At 35.3% G+C, this 16,122-nt stretch overlaps 1 protein-coding gene and 1 long non-coding RNA gene across 2 annotated transcripts in view; one reads left to right on the forward strand and one right to left on the reverse strand.

Moving 5' to 3' along the window:
* eys (eyes shut homolog) overlaps positions 1-16,122 on the reverse strand; it is a 352,522-nt gene that overhangs the window by 121,882 nt on the left and 214,518 nt on the right. The window contains exons 37-38 of the mRNA XM_069179989.1: positions 11,343-11,455; positions 3,879-4,123 (exon numbers count right to left, since the gene is read on the reverse strand). Of these exons, the coding sequence (XP_069036090.1) occupies positions 3,879-4,123; positions 11,343-11,455 (358 nt within the window). The remainder of the gene's footprint in view (positions 1-3,878; positions 4,124-11,342; positions 11,456-16,122) is intronic.
* Positions 12,829-16,020, forward strand: LOC107079370 (uncharacterized). The gene is made up of 3 exons (XR_001480330.2): positions 12,829-13,115; positions 15,231-15,279; positions 15,489-16,020. It is a non-coding gene; the product is annotated as an uncharacterized lncRNA (long non-coding RNA).

Consider the following 16,122-nt stretch of genomic DNA (forward strand, 5'->3'; position numbering starts at 1 on the left):
ACAAAACTTTGGCCAGTTATGGTTGGCTTTGTCAACTAAACAGTCAGTTTAAGGCTTACCACAGTGTCTGTAAACACACAAATAAACACTTCAAAACTCTCTGGCACCAGCTCAGACATTCTCTGGAACATAGAAATATCAGTTTTATCTCTTAGCTATTAACATCACCCCTGAAAGACCTCCAAGCAGGCAGATCATTTTCATGCAGACAGTATGCCACAATAATTCTGATGATGCATGGGCGATTTTTTCCTGGAATTTCTTCTAGGATTTCTTCCTGGAAAAATTATTCTGTGGATGGATCAGAGGGACGTGCCAGTCCTTGATTGGTGAGGTTATCCTCTGCCTTTTAGACGTTAGTTCCCTTGATCATACAGTCGCTGGTACAGTATATCAGGATGGCAACCCAGAGTTAGAGCTCCTATTGTCACCCGCCCCTTGTTTGTTTTTGATATCACCCGTTTAGATGTTTATTTTATTTACATTTCTGATCCAACTGAGATGGATATATATATATTTATGACTCATAATTCTCCGTGATATCACTTGAAGAAAACTAAATTATAATAAGCTTGTCTCTCTTGTTCACATTTTGAATTTCTGCATGAGAAGCCATTCGTATACATACGTGATTACGTATACGCGATTACATCTGATCTGATCTTCACTGTTGTATCTTTTAATGCCTAAGGACCTGTTGTTTTCGATGTGGTCCTTCTTGGATCCAGGCAAGATTCACTAGCTCCACATGACCAGCCTTCTGCCATATCCTCTGCATCAGATGTTTTTATGTCCCAGTCAGCTGCTTGAATACCAGTTAGTCTTGTTTTCTTAAACCTTCTCAAGCCTTCTCTGAATTGTTTTGCCTTCCAGCCTCAACTCTGGCTGATGTCCAACAAATCATACAATCGCTTGCTCTATGTACTACATAAACTTTTCCTGATATGAGTGACTGAACTATAACCGAGTTGCATAAGACCCTCGACACTGGAAATATGGAATTTAACATTTAGGCCATATTTATTTTTAATCTGGCCAAATCCCATCTTTTACTTGATGGGTCTGTTGCGATTCTGGATGCAGATTCTAATGTTGTCATGAATCACATACTTTAGAGATTAAAACTGAAGGACAGAATGCTAAATCTCTACCATGTACAGCGTTGTTAAGGTATACGTCTGATCTGGATCTGATTGATATACAGGTATGCAGTGCAGCTAACCCCTCTGCCACAGAAGATTTTAAGACAGACATAAATTGTACTCTTGAACTGAGCATATTATTGTCTTGTCACAAGTTACACTATACTATGAGAAACTACCCACATCGCTATCAGATCACTGTATTAACTGATACATTTTCATATTTCCTGACTGGCGTTTTAATACCACATTATTAAAAAATAAGATATTTCAGGAGGTGTCTCTTGATTTTAACCATCTTTCAGATCCTGAAAAGATCTATAATCTATGGAATATATAACGCTTTAAAATAATTCTACTGTATTTGTCCCACAACTGTATTCTTCAGATCATAGTTCAATTTTTTTACTTGGAACTTGAAAACCAAACAAGCTTTTCATTCAGGAAATACCATTTTAAAGGGATATTGTTGACATTATATCAGTATTAGTAAAAAAAAGTCAAAGATCCCAAACTCTGTGCAAGTTATCCTGTCTGTTTGCCATGATCAGACACGCTTTGTTAAAGGGGGTCCTGTTTCTGAGATCATTCACCACCTTCTCTGCATTATACAGGCATGGAAAGACAGTTGTGTGCCACTCGTTCACTGGATATCAAAAGGGACACTGCTGACAAGAAAGCTTTTAGACATCTTGGTTTTCTACATCATATAGATTTGCGTGTCATTAGCATACTTACAAATGTATATGGCAATCCTTCCTTTGTATTTGGTGCAAACAGGAAGCAAGTGCTCCCACCAGTTTGATACGTCTAGGGGCATGTGTCAGCTTTGTGACTCTGAGTTCTTAAGCAGATAAAAACTCAAGATATCAGTACCTTCAAGGAGGAGGAGGCTCTATTGCAGAGTTTGTACCAAGTCGTACCATAGCAAGCATTGTATGAGAAGCCCCACTTCACTCCACTTAAAACAAAAGGTCTCCCCAGACTGTATCCAACCCAGTCACCACTACTAATTAACACCATGTGACAATGCGGATCCTCTTAACCAATAATACACTTAACTAAAATGGCACCCTGGTAGTCTATATACAGAAGCTAGAGGTCCTCTGGTATCTGGTAGCATGTCAGCTGCTATTTTAGTCTCCCCAAGATCTGGCCTGCCACACCCACTGTCATATCTATTGTTTGTCTTGCCTTTGGAACCTCTAGCTCAAGCTGCAGTTTCTTCCCATTTCCAAACCCATGCCTCATCCACTAACCAGTGCGTCAGTAATATATCAGAGTGTAAAAATGAATTGGTCTACATTATAGCCACTGAATCTTACGAAGGAGCCAACCAGACTTCCTTCAATTGTGCCACTGGTCAAAAACATCTGATACCCTGTTATTGAGATTAACTCTATACACACCGCGTCATTTAACAATTTAATAACATTGTTAGACAGATACACATCAAGCTGAACAAATCTTGAAGGAGTCGGAGCTTGGAAAGATACAAACATAAAGATGAAGAACAAAGATGTTGTTTAAAAAAAACTGATTGATCCTCAATGCCACATCTGTATAACATTTATAGCTGAGCTATGATAATATGAGTATCTACTATACTGATTGTAAATATGGCATCCTTCACTGTTTTATGCTGCATGATAAATTTCTATTTTACTTGGCATAAAAAGTAAACACATCCTCTGTTGATATTCATATAGGGATGTCTAGTTATTTATAAACTGATATAAATGTATTTACTGTGTAACTACAAGAAATCATGCCTGAACATAATTTTGCACCATTGTCTCCCCTTTATTAAAAGACCATTTTTTAATACAGGCAAGCTTTTCTGATTGTCAATAATTGGACTCTCCCAGCATTAGAGCATGTGGAGCAAACCATGAGGACTTTTCTCTCCTTATGTACTGTGTGTCTTGCCTGTTCTTTGCCTGTTCTTTGGCAAAACAAAAACAAGCTGTCACACTAGATAATATCTGTCAGTATTGTAGACAACTCTTCTAAATGATACTGAGGGAAACTGATGTCAGCAACCATTAGAATGATGTCTGCTGCTTCCTAGGAGGACTTAGAGAAGATCCTGCTGTCAAGTGGTCATTGTCAGTGTCATTATGAATTGTAGACACAAGGCAATAACACATAGTGAGATTTCACATCGAAGGCATACATGTATGTAAAATGGACAACAATTTAAGGAAACCCATAAATATATGCTGTAACTATCTTACAATATGTAGATCTCATCTACTAAGTCATTACAATAAACACAATTTAAAGTCCAGCCAGTCTACTGGTAATAATTCACAGACAGTTGAACTCCCTGGAGCTCCAAAGGTCTTTGTGTCATTCTCTTAAATAAAATTGTGAACACTGCTGTTAAAATTAATATTCTCCTAAATCCTATAAAGATGTGACCTAAAATAATCTTTTGTAATGCAGGTAAAACAGCAACATTAAAAGAAACACACATTTTATTCCTTACATTTTTAATGTGTTCTCTATTCATTGTTTTTAGTTTGACGTCCTGTTTCATTTTGTTTTATTAATCAATTAATGATTTTAAAATGTACTCCTAATGTGATTTGAGATGTCATGTTTTTGTTACAGTGGTTAAACTTTGGGCAAATGGCACATTAAAAAAAGAGTTTGGCCATAGGTACCCCTGAATATGAAGCATGTTCAAAACATGAGACTACTGTACATTACTTGGATCAAATAGAATCTTACCTTTTTCACAGAAGCGACCTGTAAAATGTAGAGGACATTCACACTCAAAGGAAGTGGCACCACTCTTCAGTTGCACATGCCGGCAAGTTCCCCCATTTTGACATAGCATCTCTTGACAGGAGGAGGCCGGCGGAGATGGAGCTGGTGTTGGAAACTGTGAAAATGCAGGCACTTTGCTGATGGCAGTGGTCCAGGGAGATTGACTTGCTTTTAAAGCTGTTGATGTTTCTGTATGCCAGGGGAACCTACAACAATCATGAATACTCATGAATAAAGAGGTAGGTTAAGGACAAAATCCATTTCCATGGTTAATTTTGATAAATTGATAAGAAGGCCTGACACCACCTTTCCAGCAAACCCATAAAAGATAATAGCACCTCCCTCTTTAGTAAGAAAATGTCAGGTGAGATCACCTGATTTCTTTGTTTTAGGCACAAAAAAGTTTCATTGTTAAAGAACAGGGTACAACTTCAATGAAACAAACATCTATTTTTTGGAAAAACCAAATACAAGACAAACTGATTATTTACAAATATTTACAGTAAGTGTGAAATGTTTGCACATAACTTACTCCACTGGCCATTTCAAGATCACCAAGAGAGCTTTGTGCATATCGTAGGCGTACAGTAGCTGCTTGTTCACTATGCCCCAGGGTGCTGTGAGGTACAGCTATGAGCTGCAGTCCTCAGCCATCCAACTGACATTTGGTCAGGTAACAATTTAAGTGAGGTGAGGTCAATCTGCTGCTTGAGAACAGCTCTGTCATACTATAAATGTTAAATATCCAACAAATCCTACCTCTTTTAAACACTGCATCAGGAGGAAACCCTCCAGTAAGCCCTCAAATCAATGTACATGTACTGTAACTCCACCCAGAACTCAATAAATCCAGAAAAAGCCCATGAAATTTGAAATTTGTTGAATGCTAAGTGTCTTTCATGTCTTTGATTATTCTCAATTCACCATTTGTCACTAACAGGCATTTACAGAGCCTAGCAAACTTCAAGAATTATTTTAGCCATTTCCTGATCTGTGCTTTTCAATGCTTTTATCCGTGTATTGCTTTGACTCCTCTCTAGTCTTCATGTTTGAGTGTTTGCTTGAAATTTACAACTTAACTAAGGAACCTCGGAGAGTATTCAGACCTTTCCTATGGTGTCCCATTTAGTGAAACTACAGAACTAAGCATACACATTTTTTTAATAAATATTTTATTCAAGGATCTAATGCTCACACTGAATCACCTGAAATAATTACAATCACCAGTCTTTTTAGGTTTCACTCTGGCTTGGTGCAATTTCTTCTGCATACTCTCTGGCATTGCAACGGCACACCAAGTCCAGACAAAATAGCTGCATTGTCTAGACCACATTAACCAGAGGCCAAGAGTTGTTGATCTTTGGAAGGTTTGTGGGAGAGTCTGAAGTATTCCTGTGTAAAAACAGTCTGGATAATTTTTAAGCTTAGCTACCCGGCATCTTAGTTAGGGAACTAAACAAGTTTACTTAGTAGCTTAAAGGAAGAGCTAGGCTTTTGTTCTGTTCTGTTTATAATTTTGCTTTGTGACGACTGCTTTGAATTTCTCTGCACTTTGTAAATAAAAAGCACTGATTTGGATCCTTACAGTTATGTTTTTGTTTTCCTGGACCCACCTATTTTTAAGACTGGTCCCCATTGCAAGAACACTCATGTGATTTGACGCAAACCCTATGCCGGATGCGAGTTTTCCATAAAGCTCTTTCCAAGCTGCCGCTGGCCTCAGTGTCTTCCTTGCCCAGTCTGGGGGGATGGCAGAGTGAAGGTGGCAGAAGGACCCCCCGTTTACTGATGATGGAGTAGACTGTGCTTTCAGAGACAGAGTGACTTCAACATATTTGTACTCATCTTCCAGTCCTTGCTGCTCAGCGCTTCTACCCCTGACTTGCTTTGATAGCTCATTTGCCTTTGTGGCTGAGCTCTTGCTTGAAATTCACTACGCAACCTAGGTACCTCAAGGAGACAGAGGTTTTTATTCTGAAATCTACAATACCACCATTATTGCCCAAAAAGGGCACTCTAGTTAATGTGATAAATGTGTGACTTATCAAGGTATTTTTCTGCACCAAAATTAGATTAATTTTTAACTTAATTTACATTTGCTACAACAACAACTTTGAATAAGTTTGAATACTTATGCAATCATTACTTTTCTATTTTTCTTTCATACTAATTATCTATTTACTTTTTTCATTTTTACTTTGAATGTGTTGAGTAGGCTGTGTGAATAACATTAATTGCTTCTTCAAAGCATTCTATCATAACTGCAAGCTTTATCTCACAAAATGTGAAAACAATCAAGGCTCTGAATACCTTTGCAAGGCACTGGAGATGTGCATCAGCTATAACCGTCTAAGTCAAGGTGCTCGCCCCAAGCTCATCATCCACACTGCTATCAACTGTAGCGTAGTGGCACATTACAATATTTATTGCCTTGTGTTTGCATTTACTTCAGAAGCAATCACTTTTCTGCTCCTGCGTTTTTGTTATTTATAAAACAACTGCTGGAACACAAAGGTCAGCTGTTCTGTGTTTTTTTTTCCCTACGGTTACATTTATAGAATTGCTCTGTTTTACTAATGAGATGTGCGTTTCCTTTGCTACAGCACAAAAACTTTACCTATGCAATACTGAGGTGGGCGACGCACTTGCTCATTAAAACTGGGAAAAAAAACTCTTAAAAGTTACAAAACCATAATACAGTAACATCTCTATTGTTGTTTTTGTTTTATTAACAAAAATATTATGCAGTGTTGTAAAATTTTCACTAAGAAACACATTTTAGTGTCATCATTAAATTATGTTTAATTAAGAGACATTTACACACTGGAATTTAATTTTATAGTTAATATAATTGCTTTGCTTTAGGTGGGCATATCCTTGTTCTTTAATAATTAAAGTACAGGCACTGAATTAATGATAATGCAAAATCTTTGAACTTGCAAAATTGCTTGCATGTACAGCCTTCACAAACTATATTACATTTGGTCTTACAAACAATGGAAAAAAATATTGAACATTGACTGCATTCGTTTTAGTAGTTAAGTTAGTATTAATGTAATCATAAAAATAATTACATGACTAAATAAATTATATGAATCCATATACATGAAGAAATATTCACAGTTTTGATTAAATATTGTATAATATAACCTTAAATTATTTTAAGACAGTTTTTGACCAAACAAATGATGACAATAAAGTTGAAAAAAATCCATTTAAACTGGATATTTAAATCTCATTTATCCCGCTGTTTTCTGGGATGGGCTCCGTCCTTCCTGCATCCCCAGATGGGGCGAAGCTTTTAGAAAACGAATGAATGCCAAAGTCCTCCAGGTGAAGGCATGTACAGTCAGCCGACTTGCAAAATGTGTATAATTTCAATGGGCCATAAAACGAGTACAGCTGCTTCGGGATGGTGTTTGAATTTGATCATTGACGTATCAGAGCGGCTTTGATTTGTATTAATAAATGATACAGAGACATACTGAGACACGTAAGGTGCTTAAGAGAACACAATTATAAACAAAATCTAATCATTTTTTCACAATAGGCGTAGCCTACATTTTTGTGTACGAAACATTATAAAGGTAATCCTCACACACTTTCATGTGATACATTTGTTGCACTTCATGTTAGTGTCGTCTCTAATTTATGAATGTGAAACTAGACCATTCAGTGTAGCTTGGTCATACGTTTGCCTAGATTAAGCTCCCTTAAGTTCCCTTCCCAGAATGTTTATCTCAATATATATCACAGAACTCTCCATCACATTCTAATGGATCTAAGTTTATTATTAGTAGGTGTAATACTGATGACACCTTTCTTTATAATTCCACCTATATCTCATTTTCTATTACAATGTGGCTCGAACATAATGTTAGTTGAATATTAAAATAAATGTCACAGCAACAGATGCTGAAATCATTTCATATTAACAATATTATATCAGTAATAAATTGCCATTTCTTTTTAGAACGTTTTCATGTGATCCAGTGTTCTGCTTATTACCATACTAAATTAGTCTATAGCCAGAGTTATACTAGCATAGTCCTTCACTTTAGTATCCTCTAGAAGGCAGCAGCTGTAGCTTTGGGTTTGTTGCTTTTATGAAAATATTTGGTACAGAGCTGGGGACTAATTTCAGCAGCCAAGTTCATTGACATTGGTATTAACCTAATGTATGGAGTAGTGTACTAGCCAAGGAATCGTCCCCAGTTAGTACACTGTTTTTCGTATAGTGCAATTGACCCCAAGTGGCTAGGTTTCTATACACACTTTATGTGAAAACTTTGTTTCTTGTATACTAAACAGTTTTTTGGAAGACTGCCATGTTTCTAAAACATGATGTCCTGTTTCCGTCCACTCACTTTGTCAAAGAAATCAGTGCCTGTATCTTCCATGCCTCTCTTACACTCTTGGAAAAAGGAAAAACCTTTACATTTCAGAGAATATTAATGAACTAAATCAAACAATTATAATTAATTAAATGTTAATACCTGTTATTTCATTTGAAGAAAGAAAAAATGACCATAACAGAAAACAGCAATTTCATAAAGAAATTATAGGTCCTTACAACAAGAAAAATACTTTGGATCTTTCCAATTTTTTAGCAGACATCTATTTTAAATAATTTCAGAAACAATATAAGGCAAACCCTGTAATTTACCAGTTCTGTGGATGGCAAAAGGGTTTATTTTCTAAGTTTAAAAATGTTAAAAATTGTCTATCATTAAAGAACATAAATTATGATAAGTTAAAAGTTACAACCTCTGGCTCCAGAGGATGTACAATACATTTAACAATGTGTTGTTAAAACAAAATCAACTCACAAAATCATAAAACGCACAAATACTTTTCATAATACATGAAAATAATTCCTGAGAGATTCCACAGACTTAAGAAAACAACATTTTTCTACATTTCTATTATATTTCTTGGTATGGAAGTAATTAGGAAAAAATACTTTTACAACAGTTCTTTAGGTTTCTGGAGAATCTGACATGATGGTTGCAAAATAAAAGTGAAAAAGACTGGATAGTTTAATGATCCAATGTAGTTTTTTATCATCTCAATGTGAGAGTATTTTCTTTCCACACTGTCTGACCTTTACAGATATTCCAAATGCCACTGAAGCATTTGATGGAACTTTCGACCTTGCCATCTGTCTTAATGACTGTTTAATGGGTTGACGTTGGTCATATCATATTGGCATTGGGTGCCTATGTTCTTAAAAATTCAAATGTTGAAGAATTAATCGCATGTATCCTAGAAATTCACAGCCAAAGATGTTTATTTTAAATCTGCACATGAGATTTCAAACACTTTCACTGAAAAGCATTGCACAAGCATGTGATATATACTGTATACTATAAATTTGGCAGCTGGAGAAATGTTTCTAAATGCCAGCAGCACAAGACATTTCCCTTTTTAGGAAATGGTCATAATTTAGATGGCTATTTTCTTCAGCTTTCCTTTAAACCTAAGAATATTAAAGGTGTGACTTTCTTTTTTAAAGACAACATAATGTCACATCGCTTCAGTTTTCAAGGTCTCATTGACCTTTTTAACTCACTGTGCTTGTGGCAGACAAAAGAAACTTAACTCTATGCAGTTTTGTTTTCTTGCGCTGGAAGTGACAGTAGTATGCTTTACATTTAAAATCTCTCCAACATAAGGCCAAATCACTAAGCTTTGTCTTTAATAGTCCTTCTTTTCTTGAGATCAGTATTTACCTTTACTGTAAAAAGCCATATTTCTGTTCTTATTACTGCTACATTAATATTATTATAGGACATAAATGCTTTCAGCTTCTGTGCTTTATGTAGCATCTTGCAGTTTTTATAGTAGAATATTTAATGACTCTTTCACCTTCAAACCAATCCTTGCTGCATATTTTAAATGTGTTTTACAGCAATTCACACAGTACAACATGAATTATGATGAACAAACTAATTACCTTGAGTGTCACAGAATACTGGCAGAAATTTGAGGTTGCATACTTTTTCTTTCTCCAAACAAACTCTTATGTCTTTTTACACAATTATTTATCATCTGATATGCTCGATAACATACTCAGAATTAGATCCTCAGATGGGAAACTGAATTTTTCTTTAGAGTGCCTTACACTTGGTAATTTTCATGATCATTGTGCTGGTATAACCCTAACTAAACAGTAAAAGGATTAAGAATTTTACGGAGAATTCAAAATAATACAGCTAGTTTTCCCCCTACTATCCAGACTTTGAACTGGTGAACGGAAAATATGCTTCTCATTCTCGGGGGATTAATAATGCAAGACACAATGAAATTCACACAAGCCAACTATGATATAATCCTTTCCTGTCACAATTTTGGAGTTTGAGGGAATGTTTTTAGAGTAAACAGTAAAGACTAATGTTATAAACATAACTAATCACTCGAAAAAAGCACTTTCTCTCAGTTAGAAGTCACATGTATTGTGTCACAGATATGCCTAGAGGAAACTCTTAAGGAACCATATATTTTTGATACATCATTATGAACATCAGACCTATTTGCATCAGATAAATGGAGGAACAGTAATAATCTTGCTGGACAGCCAATGGTCTGCAGGTAAAAAAATCTAGCATGCCCCTCTTAAACAGAGTGAGAGCAGAATGAAGGTAATTCTGTCCTATATACAGCAAATAGGTTTTGTGTCCAAACACAAAACAAAGAAAATTATATTTAAGTAGGACACCCGTTCCCTTGTCCCTTTTTAGAAATGCAAAAAGATACAGTTAATCTAATACAAGACATACTACCTTTAATAGGAATTGTTTAATTGGTGTTGTTATTAGGTAGTGATTTTTATGGCGTTCACATAAAGAAACACAGTAAACAATTAGCCTCATCACTATCAGAAACAGAATGATTTCAGAATTCTAAGCTTCAGGGTTTCTTATCCAAATTGCATGAAAGCTGAATCTGAATGAACTTGGCTTCAAACTGTGATTATTTAGTAGTGAACACGGAAAGAAAAATAAACTAAATAAAAGGTAAGATATCAAAATCTGATCCACTTAAGGGTCAATACAACCTAATTATCTTTTCAATACCAATACTTAAGACAAAATTTCTTATTTAATATTTTTCACTTATTTGAAAGTTGTATGCAGTATCTACAATACATCAATTAAAATATATTGCATTACAACATCTGTCATTATATGATCTTTAACAAGGCTTTAGCAGTGATAGTCAGAAAATAAGTACAATACTTATACAGTATACTTCTATACAATAAGAAATATATACTTCTAGGCAGTGCTTTTTAAAAAGCTGTTTTGAAGGTAGAATAGTTATTCTATTAAATCACTTGTTTAAATACTATTCCCCTTTGTCAAAAGCAGAAAGCATATTATTATTCTGTTTCCACAATGACTCACTGGAAAGTTTACACCTTACCTGCAGGTGCTGACACTGCTCCTGCTTACAGCATTGGAAGGGTAGAAACCACTCAGCTTATTGATTTCTATTATTTCAATGCAGCCTGTAAAGTTGTAGAATGGTTCTGCACCCTGAAATAAAATAAAGTAGTATATTTCACCAATGTTATTCTCAAACAGACAACCATAAAAGTACAACACAATCAATAACTTGTCTATACTGTTATTTTGACATCTGGAAAAGAAAGGTGTAAACTGTTCTTAACAAACACAACACAATAGCTAGGATTCATAAACTCTTGACATACTGTATGAGCTGCACAAGTCAAAAGTCTTTATTTTGGCCTTAAATTTACAATGCCATTTTACCTTGTTGTTTTTATTAGTGTAATAGGTTCCCCAACAGCATGATTTGTACCATGTACAAATGTAAGTTTTTGTATAACCAAAAATAATTACCTGTTAAATATACATGTATAACATATTAATGATATAACATATAAACAGATGTTATGTAAATTTAAAAACTATATTTACTCTAAACTAAATTAAAAAACTAAATTACCATCTCTTTCCAATACAAGTAATAAGAAAGAGATAAACACTGTTGAGTGTTGGTATTATTGATAACGGAAGCAATCAGGGCAGAAACTAAACTCTCCAGACATTATATAAAATATGTTAGATGACATTACCAATGGAATAGATTGTGATGTTCAGGTTGTGGTTTTAGAAATAAAACGGAGCAATTGAGACTCATTTGCACTAATGTACTGTATATCTTACTGTTATTAAAAGTAAAATTTATGACTGTAATTGAAACTATATGTAAGCAAAATTTTAACAATTGTAAATGTAAATACTAAACAACTTTAATAGTACAGATTTTACGGTCTACACAAAAATAGTATAGTTTTTATAAAATAGCAAAATGAAATTGGCAAACAAAACTGTAAAAGATTTCCAATCTTCCATTCCTTATAAAAAACATTCAAACCCATATCTTTAATTAGAACTGCAGAGAAAGAAAATGCATTTGCAGACAAGAATAATACCTTTGTGAGTTTCCCGAACCAGCAACTGCGTCATGAATGTTCTCAAATTAGCACCTTTTCAGTTATGAGCAGGATGTGCTGAAGAATGGCAGAGACTAAAATCAACACGCCGCTGCACTGCCTGATACAGCACACTGCATTAAACCTTAGTCACACTACAGGACTCGACTCGACTTCTAGTCGGAGTCAAATTTAACGACTGCAGTTGCTGCATCTCGCTGACTTTTCTGTCCTACAGGGTGTCAAACTATACGACTAGGAATCGCCGGGGGCGACTAATCACTCGATCCCCTGACGCCTCTTCATCACGGTTCCAAATCTCGCCTTGCGCCGCGGAAGTACCGCGAGGTCGCCTCATTTGGGCAGCCAATCAACGTGGAGCACACCGGAATAAGAGGAGGGGCACCGCGCGAAAGTAAACAAACACGAAACGACAGACAGACAAACAAACAAACATCTCTGCTGGCTCCAGACTTCGACGAGCCTCTCCTCCATTTGCACAGTCCAAAACACTCGCTTTCCCTCTTTCCTTGCGGCCGCGTTGAATGCGCTGTACTTCCGGCTGAGCGCTCACCGGCTGTTGACTGTCGCAGACACAAGCGCCCACCTGCAGCGATTTCCTCATGATTACGTAAATAAAGGCGATGGCTGAAAATACTAGGAAAAGTAGTGTGACGCCGATTTTACAGAATGCATGAGTTTACTCCATCTCTTAATCTGAGATCTGCTTATTCAAGGTACTTTTTAATTCTACTACTTTTGTATTGGTTTCAGGTGTATTTATGATTATGAAACTAGATTCTAGGAACTTTATACCAAGCCCTATTTAATGGTGTTATTTACTCTGCTGAGTTTTTAATAATGGTGTTTGTCTGTTATTTTGTGCACTTTGTGGGGGGGTTTTAAGCACTTTAAGATTTTAGTATTATTATATTACATATACTGTATTGCAAGCCTTTAACAACACAGCACCATCTCTGTACACCATAAATAGTATTTACTATTTTAATGAAAAAAAAATGCTTTTTATGTAGGTTATGTAGGTATTTCAGTACATGGCTCCCGTCTTGTTTGTTTTGTTTATAGATGACAGAGAAGAGATTAAACAGAGAAACTGCAAAAAGTACATTTGTAAATTGTAAATTGTGTGCTAATGTTGTGATATGGTCCAGGTATATTAATTAACTTCATTTCTAGTGCTCCATGAATGAATTTGGCTATAGACCAGGAATCATACTGGGCTTGTGAGACAGTACATGTACTAAATGACCAAAAAAATTTACTGTTAGGCTCTTAAGAATTTTGGAATTGTCAATTAGTTTTTATTCCATACCTTTTTCAAATTCTATTAGATTTTTTTAGAAAGAATGAGTCACCTACTGACAGGCCCACCTGCAGAGCCACTTGTTATTCAACTCAACTGTTGCAACGACCACAACACCTGACATGAAAGGTGTTACTGTCAGATGTTGCTATGTGTCAACAAAGTCACTGCTTGGCAGAAAGCAGAGGGAGTCCTGTCTGACTAATCCCAAACGCATCCTACTGGTGCTTTGCTAAGAGTGCTTCACCTATTGTAGAATTCCAGGTACATTTGGCAACTGACAAGACCCACACTTGAACAAACAATATCTGAATCACAGAGCCAGGTTAGCACTCTGAGCAAGTGTCTTGACAAACTGAGTCACTTGAGAGCTTCTCGATTGCTGTGCTAAAAAAATGTTTTAAAACATACAGTATGCTGTGCACCAGCTATCATAGAAAATCAGCTATATTACTTTACAAACCAATTAGAATTCCTCATTGTCGCTAGTAGTTTAGATATAATTACCTTGCTAATTAGTACTGTGAATATACTTTTATGTGAAAAAACATGAAAAAGTCTGCCTAGAAAAGGTGACAAAGTGTGTGCCAAGGTGTGAGTTATTTCTTTCCATCAATCAGTGCTGTACTTAAAATATTAAAGAAATACCAGTTTCTAAAATAAGTGCAATGTACTTCTTATTTAATTCTCATGCATACATTTTTATTTTTAACTCAAACTCACAGGTTTATATACTGTAAATGTTCTGTATCAGGGGTTTAAGAGAACATGGAATGAACATTTGTCTTGTTATCTTAACTTTCTAATTGCTGCGCTGGAAAGTTCTTGTACCTCTTTATAAATCAAAGTGGTTGTGCCCTGAAGGTCTAGCTTTCGTTTTCTTAGCGTTATCCTGAGTTCCAGAATTAACAGGGGAGCTATTATACTCAACTTACCAATCAATAATGTTGTAGTGATCATCTTTCAAATGGGAAACAGGAAGAAGGACCTTAAGGTTTGTGACTTTCTTGTCAATGTTTAATAAAAAAAACATTTTTATAAGCTGTGAAATACTTTACCTTATACTGTATAGAACTGATGACTGTGTGATTTAAATAAATACTGTACATATGTAAATTAAAAAAAACTACAGCTTTCAGACATCTACTGTATACCAAACAAACAGTGCAGAATGCCAATATACTAATTGACTGTCATGACCATCCCATTGCACAGTGAATTTGAGCTCCTACCACCGGGATGTTGATTTAAACTTAGATTTAAATGCAATAGAACTTATTTATCCTTTATTCCCACAGTCAGTAACCTGCTTAATTTGGAAGCGGATTGCTTTATTTTGCTTTTTTTTCATCATGCGAGTATAATGTGTACAGTATCTAACCCACTGATGACCCAATTTCTTTGTCTTTTTAATTGTGGGGATTACTTAACTTGTTTTTCACATGTAATGCATGTACAGTATGTTTCTTATTTGTGAATGTCTTATGTAGTGTTAAATTTATTATTTATTGTATCATGTCTTTACCAGTCTGCAAAGCAATTTTCTCATCTGGGACAATAAGGGATGTAAGTGTTTGGTAAGTATGTGTTCTGGACTCTCCTACAGTACATTGAAAGATCCTTTTATAGCATGCCCAGTAGGCTTTCACACTGTATACAGTATAAAGATTGTATGTTCTGCTAAATTAAAAGAAAAAAATAGAAGAAAAATAAAATAAAAAAGCTATTTTCTCCATATGCCACTGTTTTTGTAAATGTTTATAATGGCTTGTTTTCCCATTTGCAGAAATACATCTTACCTATTTGAATTTCTATACAATACTTAAAGGCTCATGACCTTCAACTACCCAGACCCATCTGTATAACTCAAAATCCATTCTACGGCCTGGATCACTGGAGCCGTTAATTACATGGCCCATATGTTAACAACCAAACTCACAGAGCAGAATGACCGTAAGTGATGAGTATTACAGAATTGTCAATTACGTAAAGGGTTTTCAATCGTGAAAAAAAAACTTTCAAATTCTCATTTGATTGTTAATATAAGGTTTGGTGCATAAACAATGCACAGTTTAAATGTCAATACCTATAGACTTCTGTATATCTGCAGAGGAAAATCTAAACAGATCTAACAGCCATAACCTGTGTAAGTAAGATCTAATTTTTTTCATAGTTTTACACCAGATATCCTCAAGGTGTTGAGACCTTGAACTGAATATGTTTAACCTTTGATCTTGACTCTGAAGGTCATGGTTTATTTACTGAGAGTGTATATGACATCATACTTATGAAAATTAATCTTCAACTAATTAATTTCATCTGGCTTTGATTATCATTCACTTTTGGTTTTAATGATTAAGAATGGCCATTTCCATTAGAACATTCACTTAATTTCGTTTTATGCTCTCAGGTATTCTTGT

This window comes from Lepisosteus oculatus, chromosome 17 (genome assembly GCF_040954835.1).
Source record: "Lepisosteus oculatus isolate fLepOcu1 chromosome 17, fLepOcu1.hap2, whole genome shotgun sequence".
NCBI lineage: Eukaryota > Metazoa > Chordata > Actinopteri > Semionotiformes > Lepisosteidae > Lepisosteus > Lepisosteus oculatus.